The sequence below is a fragment of the Trypanosoma grayi genome (genome assembly GCF_000691245.1).
Source record: "Trypanosoma grayi strain ANR4 Tgr_859_V1, whole genome shotgun sequence".
NCBI classification, from domain to species: domain Eukaryota; phylum Euglenozoa; class Kinetoplastea; order Trypanosomatida; family Trypanosomatidae; genus Trypanosoma; species Trypanosoma grayi.
Window position 1 is genome coordinate 1 of NW_008826478.1, and position 7213 is coordinate 7213.

General features: G+C 57.7%; 4 protein-coding genes across 4 annotated transcripts; all 4 read left to right on the forward strand.

Moving 5' to 3' along the window:
• Window positions 1-717: 717 nt before the first annotated feature.
• DQ04_08591000 (transcription factor jumonji, jmjC domain-containing protein) lies at window positions 718-1365 on the forward strand (the record flags this gene model as incomplete). The annotated part of the gene is made up of 1 exon (XM_009315621.1): window positions 718-1365. The coding sequence occupies one exon, from the start codon at window positions 718-720 to the stop codon at window positions 1363-1365; it is 648 nt and encodes a 215-aa protein (XP_009313896.1).
• Window positions 1366-1463: 98 nt separating this feature from the next.
• Window positions 1464-2153, forward strand: DQ04_08591010 (transcription factor jumonji, jmjC domain-containing protein; the record flags this gene model as incomplete). Its single annotated transcript, XM_009315622.1, has 1 exon — window positions 1464-2153. The coding sequence occupies one exon, from the start codon at window positions 1464-1466 to the stop codon at window positions 2151-2153; it is 690 nt and encodes a 229-aa protein (XP_009313897.1).
• Window positions 2154-2664: 511 nt separating this feature from the next.
• Window positions 2665-5361, forward strand: DQ04_08591020 (hypothetical protein; the record flags this gene model as incomplete). Its single annotated transcript, XM_009315623.1, has 1 exon — window positions 2665-5361. The coding sequence occupies one exon, from the start codon at window positions 2665-2667 to the stop codon at window positions 5359-5361; it is 2697 nt and encodes an 898-aa protein (XP_009313898.1).
• Window positions 5362-5907: 546 nt separating this feature from the next.
• On the forward strand, window positions 5908-6969 carry DQ04_08591030 (hypothetical protein; the record flags this gene model as incomplete). Its single annotated transcript, XM_009315624.1, has 1 exon — window positions 5908-6969. The coding sequence occupies one exon, from the start codon at window positions 5908-5910 to the stop codon at window positions 6967-6969; it is 1062 nt and encodes a 353-aa protein (XP_009313899.1).
• Between the last annotated feature and the right edge of the window lie 244 nt (window positions 6970-7213).

The window sequence follows — 7213 nt, forward strand, 5'->3', positions numbered from 1 at the left end:
GTTTCTTTTCTGGAAAGCGCCCTCGTTGTTGTTGTTGTTGTTAGATGCGCGCCGTGGACTGCTTTTGCATGCTTGGGACTTCTCTCTCTCTCTTTCTCCGTCGCACCTTTCTTTGTGGCGTCCCCAACACGTGGGACTGCTAGCAGGTGTGTATGTATATGTACACCTGGCCGGGGTGGAGGACAAAGGGGCGGACGAACTCCACTTCATTCTTCTTCTTCTTCCCTTCTCGCATGTCAATACGGTTTGCTGCACTCTGGTGAGGCAGAGAAGAAAAATGAATATCCTTGTTGTTGTTGCTGCTGTTGTTGTTGTTGTGTACATTTTTCCCCTCTCTGTTGCCTTTTTTTTATTGCAGTTGCATCTGATTCTTCTTGTTGCCTTGCCTGTTCTCCGCTTCCCTTTCATTGTCCTTCCTTGTTGCTCGCTGCTTTTCGTGCCCCTCTGTGGCTGCTGCTCTGCCGCGTGTGTGTGTGCGTGTGTTTGTGTGTGTGTGTTGTCTCTCCTTAAGTGTCGAGGGAGGAAGCAGACAAGGAAGGCGAGGTGGAATGGCGGAGACCGGCGAAGCGCAGCTGCCGNCTTCCCTTTCATTGTCCTTCCTTGTTGCTCGCTGCTTTTCGTGCCCCTCTGTGGCTGCTGCTCTGCCGCGTGTGTGTGTGCGTGTGTTGTCTCTCCTTAAGTGTCGAGGGAGGAAGCAGACAAGGAAGGCGAGGTGGAATGGCGGAGACCGGCGAAGCGCAGCTGCCGGCGACGGTGGCAGAGGCCTTTGCGCAGACCGCCAAGGCGCTGGAGCAATTCAAGATTGAGCGGGTGCGGATTGAGGGGCTCAGCAGCAGCAGCAGCAGGGGCGGTGATGACGGGGCGGTCAGGACAATTACGGAGCAGGAGTTTATGCGGGAGTTTGTCTTTCACTCCCGCCCGTGCGTTATCATCGGAGCACTGGATGAGTGGCCGGCGATGGAGCGCTGGCGCGACGACCGTTATCTCTTCGATCTTGATGGCCATCTACCGGCTGTGCAGAACGGAGACGAAGGAGGTGTGGACGCTGGTAGTAGTGGCGATGGTGATAATAGCGACTGTTCGTGCACTGGTGCCGAGGCTGAAAAGGAGCGCGATGGCAAGAAGCGAGTGACGGTTGCGCTGACGCCCAACGGTCGCGCTGATGCAGTAACATATTTGACGTACCGCGAGAATGAGGAGGAGGAGGTGGTGGCGGAGGAGCTGCAGCAGTGGAAGGAAGGGGTGGAGAGGGATGAAGGAGGCGACAGCGATGGAGTCGTGACAGCCAAGTTGTTCATGTGCGCTGCGGAGATCCGTGTGTCGCTGCCCGAGTTGTACGAACTCCTGCGCGCCAACNAGTCGTGACAGCCAAGTTGTTCATGTGCGCTGCGGAGATCCGTGTGTCGCTGCCCGAGTTGTACGAACTCCTGCGCGCCAACCCCCTGCACCCGCCGATAAAGCCGATGTACGTCGACATGCGCCGCAAGATGCCCACAATCGCCTACGCGCAGATGCAAAACAACTGTCTCGAGGTGGAGTACCAGCACCTCCACGGCGACATTAGCACCGCGCTGGACAGCTTCGGCGCGCGTGTCTTTGGCGGGCCGCATGAGGCAGCGAATGTGTGGTTCGGCACGCCGGCGTCGGTGTCCTCGATGCACCAGGACTGGGTGGAGAACCTCTATGCGGTGGTGCGCGGCGTGAAGGAGTTCCTGCTCGTCGCCCCGTGGGAGGGTGTCTTCGTGCCGAAGCCCGAGCTCCCCTCCGCCGCATTTGCCGTTCAGCAGGAGCAGGAGAGCGGTGATTATGTCTTCAACAAGGCGCCGGTGCGTGACGGCACAACAGTGCCGTGGATGGACGTGGAGTTTACGCCCGCCGCGATCGACGACGCCTCACTCATGACGGCGGAGCTGCGCGAGCGGCTGCACCCGCTGGTGGTGTACGTGCAGCCGGGCGAGGTGCTGTACCTCCCCGCCATGTGGCTGCACCGCGTGGCGCAGCACGCCGATAGCATCGACAGCAGCGAGCGCCGCGTGGCGGGTGATGAAGCGGTGGCGCCGCTTCCACTTATTGCGGCGGTAAATTATTGGTATGACATGAGCTTCACCAACCCCGCCGTTGTGATGTTGCGCGAGTTTGGTCTCCTACTCTGAAGAGAAGCACATTTCTTTCTGTGCTTGCTTCTGGGTGGGGATTCAAAAGGGTTTTTTTTTATTTTTATAAAAACAGTAGCAATGGTGTGGAGGGCAGAGGACAATTAAATACAGGGGAAAAAAAAGGGATAACATGTCCGGCCTTCGCCCCTCTCCTGTTGGCGGGGGCGTGTACTCATTCTCTGTGTGTATGCAAGCACGCAGCGAGACATAAATCTCTATGCATTGTGTATCTATGCACGTGTGTGTCCGTCATCACGGAGGCATTTCCGCATTTCTCATTTTGCCGCCTCCCTCTCCCTTTCCCGTCCCGTCTCCCTGCACACACACACACACATACATATATATATATATATATATAGTGTTCGTCCCTGCGTGAACAACGCAAGCACTGCCAACACGTTAGTGAGAGGGCTCTAAACAGGGAGCAGCCAGTAACAGTAAGTAACCCAAGCACACACCCACAAACACACATATACAGGAACAGGAAGAAAGGGGGAGAGAAGTGAAAATGACGGAGCGCTCCCTTATGATCCGTTGTGCGATGGCAGGGCGCTACTTCGCAGCGGGTATGGACTTTCCCAGCGCGCGCGTTTTTGACGTCTCCACTGGCACACTTGCTGCTGTAGTGGAAGTGCCGCCGCGAAGCCGCGCCTCACTTGCTGTTGTCTCACTGACAGCATTAACGTTGGGAACCATCACGCACGATGGTGATGCAGTTGGAGGGGGAGAAGCGGGTTGCGCCTGCTTTGCAGCGGTGGGGCTGAGCAATGGGACGGTACTTCTACACAACGTCGGCAAGGACGAGCTCGTGCAGCACCTCGCGGTGTCGGATACGCAGCAACCCATCACCGCCATGGCATTCTGCGGCCGTTATTTGTTCTGCCTTACCGCCAACCGCTCGCTGCAGGTGGTGGACTGCGTGCGCGGCGAGCGCGTCGCGGCAAACCTGCGTGTGCAGCAGGATGCGGGGGCTATTGCCGTTGTGGAGGACATAACTTCTTCTGAGGTCACTCCTTCTGCTGCGGCAAGGAAGAAGGCCGCCGTGGCGGGGTGTTCGTCGTACCGCATCTTTGTTGCGGGCCCGACCAACGCTGTGTACACCCTTCGCCTCACCACCACCACCAGCAGCAGCAGCAGCGAGGCGCACAACTCCGCGGCGGTGGCATTGGAGCGGCTGGTGTCCTTCGCGTCGCAGGCCTCCCGCGCAGACTTTGCTTGGATGGGCGGCACACCGCAGAGCCCTGTTGTTGTCACCGCCAGTGCGCAAGAAGGAGTCGTGCGGGTGTGGGACGCGCGGGCCACCGTTGATGGCCGTACTGTAGCATCGCGTTGCCGTCGCAGCCTGTTGTGCGGGCAGCGTATTGTGAACATTTCAGTGCAGGAGGCCACTAGCAGTAGCAACAAGGGCGAGGCATTCGTGGTAGCCACCACTTTCACTGGCTCTGTGCTTGTGTGGGAGCTGGGCAATGCCCTGCTCACTACTGTGGCGGAGCCGCTGCCGACGCCGCCGACATTCCGTCTCATGTCGCAGGAGAACTCCGCGCGGCTGCTGTTCGGAGGCCTCCTGGAGGGCGATAAGACGCCGTCACTGCTGCTGCTGCGCGGCCGCTTCGCTGTTCCACGCTTTGAGGTGATTGACGTGTGCGATGCCGCGGCGAAGGCAACAGGGCCAACAAGAACAACAACAACAGTGACAACGGAGGAGGACGTGCCGGTGTACGCAATGCCGACGGGGGCGAAGAGTGGGGTAAGTGCAATGATGGAGAATGCGGTGTCTGTGGACATGGAGGTGATCGACAACGCCTGGGCGACACACAGCCAGCAGCAGCAGCGGCAGCTCCTTGCCGCACGTGCGATGCACACACCGTCGGAGGGTTTTGTTCCACCTGTCGCGTTCCACGCAAAGAGTGTGAAGGAGCTTCCACAGAAGACTCTGACACTGGAGCAGCGGCTAAAGCAGCTGTCGATTGCCTCAGCTGCCAAAGCACCCCACCAACAACAAAAACAACAGCAGCATCAGTCGCATGCCTTGGGGCTTGCCACTGTGCCGCTGTATCAAGCACTCCATGCGAACGACGCCTCGGCGGTGATGGAGCTCCTCACTGTTGCCTCGCGCTCCGCCGACGACATTCGGGCGACAGTCATGGGCCTTCAGCTTCCGTACTGCCTGCAGCTGCTGCAGCTTCTCGCGCAGCGCGTGCGGGGGGCAAATTCCCGCTCGCCTCTCTTTGACTGGATCGATGCCATTCTGCACTACAGGGGTGTCGAGATGTATCAGGCGCAGCAGCAATTCAAACAACAGCAACAGGATGCTGCAACTGTCAATAACAACAGTGGCGCCAATGCCGGGTCGGATGCAGCGAAGGCGATGCCGTCCCCGCCAAAGGATTTTGTTGCACCGCTGCTGCATCAGTACAGCAGCATCACAGCCCTGTACGACCCTCTCGCAGCGATGTACGGCCGTCTCTCCATCTTCAAGTCGGTTCGTCCGTCGGAGCGCAGCGTCTTCGTGAACACCGACACTGGCGTCATCTTCCCCACGATGTTCACAGAGATACGATGTGCGGGTGGCGAGTACCGCACAGTGCGCGTTCGGAGCAAACGTGACCCGCGTCTGCAGAAGAACAGGAAGGGCAACGCGCTGGCGCTCCTCCGCAAGGCACGGCGCATTGCCGCTGCTGACGAAGAGGACGCAAAGGATGTGGACGATGAGGACGAAGACCTGGAGGAGCTTGATTTTGATGCACTTGACCGCATGAAACTCGACGACGACATGAGCGGCGATGACGATGATGAGGAAGAGGACGAAGAGGACGAGGGGAGTGACGCAGATGGGCGCCACGCGAAACGCGCACGTGGTGAGAAGCAAACCGCGGTGATGCTCGCGGAGTCCGACCGCGGCTCATCGTACGGCGTCGCCTCCTCATCGCACAGCAGCGACGCGGACTTCGACCCGGGGAGCGACGACGACGTTCACTCCGCCGCGGCAGACGAGGAGGAAGAGGACGAGGAGGATGACGATGATGACGATGACACCACCAGCAGCAACAGTATTGTGGGTGACGTGCAGGACGGCGAGGGTGATGAGGAGGGTGACGACGACGACGAAGGAATGGGAGAAGACATGGCGGAGCTGCTGGCGGCGCAGGGGGAGGAGCAGCAGCTCGAGGGACGGCGGCATAAGCGAGTAAAAACCGACCACTAAGGCTCGCAACGAAGATGTGTGTGTGTGTGTGTGNTTTTTTTTTGTTCTATTGTATTTAATGAGAAAGAAAGTAGCAGCAGCAGCAACGACAGATTCACCTGCTGTTTTTGCTGCTGCTGCTGCTGCTGCCTGTGGCCGCGTAAGCGAGTAACGAATGCGAGGGACGCGAAGCTAACTGAAAATGTGGTGTCCAGTCGCACACATACACACGGTGCGGCTCTTGCTGGTGGTGGTGGTGGTGATATATGTTTCTCTTCGGCTCTGTGGTATTCTCGCACATAATATGGCTCTGCTTCCTTTTCCTTTCCTTTCTCTTTTTTCTCTGCATTTGTGCTCTTTTTTGCTGCTGACACGCAATCCCACTTGAAGAGAAGGAAATCCGTGGAGAGTCTAAATTCATCAGTGGTTGATTATAGTTCTCCACGCACGCACACACACACACACANAGAGAGAGAGACAGAGAGGTAGACAGGGACAGAGCCCCAGCCCGTGGAGCATTATCCTCTTCGCAGGTCTCACTCACTCAGGACCGACGCAAAGTGTGCGATGGTGCCGTCGTGGCTGCGCTGGCGCCGTAGCGGGGTGCAGGGTATTGTGGAAGGACACTTCTGGAGCCTTACGCGCTACCGCATCGGCCGCCGCTTCGTCGGCCTCGACTACGCTGACAACGTCATATTCTTCCCCGCCTACCGCAAGCGGACGTGGGGTGGTTGGGCTGCCGTCACGCTTGGCGCGGCCAACACCGGCTACTTCACCAGCGACACCTCTGCGGTGAATGTGCTCGAGGACGGCTACCCACTGCACTGGCGTGCCAGCTCGAAGCTTCAGGCGTTCCTCGCTGAGGAGAAGAAGGTGTGGCAGGCGAAGAAGGAGCAGCAGTTGGTGCAGCGCACAGCAGCGAAAGTCATCGCGAGCGATGCTGGTGCTGCTACCGCTGCCACCTCCTCTGCTGCTAGTGGCGGTAACGGCGGTGATGCCGCCGGGAATGGCGATGGCGGGAATGGTGGAAGCAGCAACGCAGAACAGGAGGCGCACAAGTACGAGAACGAGCATAACTTTCGAGACGCGCTCACTATTAAATGCACGTCGCCGGGGTTCGCGCAGCGCCATTTGCGGCTCAGCCGGCTGACGACGCTTGTGTACAAGGCGATGTACTTTTATCTGTGGGGTGTCGCTATCTCGATCATTCTGCAGGCGTATTTGTTGTTCCGTGGCTGGCTGAACCCACCCGCACGTCAAGGGCTGAAGAACATTGAGGCCCATGTGCTGCACATCCCGAAATTGATCTTTGCCTTCGGTGTCACGGGCGTGGCATGGGTGGTGCGGAAGGTACAGCCGATCGTGGAGCCGTTGCTGCAGGTGCTGGAGAAGAAGTTCCCGCATGTGAATTGGAGTGCCGCGTCGCCGGAGGTCATCGCGTCACGCGTGCACCAGCTGGCAGGCAACGATGAGTCCGCGCAGCAGGCGGCTGCCATGGCGGAGGCGCGTTCTGCTGCTGCTGCTGCACAGAAAAAGTTGCAGAAGGCGCCAGGTGACGAGCATCGTGTGTGGTGGATGCGGGCACTCATGATGTTGTTGTGCTTATTCTCGCTTCTGTGTGTGCTGTGACATACGTTATTTTTCGGCACGCAGCGGATGACAAGAAGAAAGAGACACCAACAAGAAAAAAGAGGCATATGAATATATACATATATATATATTCATGTTTTTGATAACTGTTATATTATATCTATCTATATATCTATAGATATATATATATATATATGTGTGTATTACCTGTAATGAAACCAGAACAAAAGGAACGAAGACGCGCGGGGGTGCGGATCCATATAGCCCCCCACTGCACGTGCCT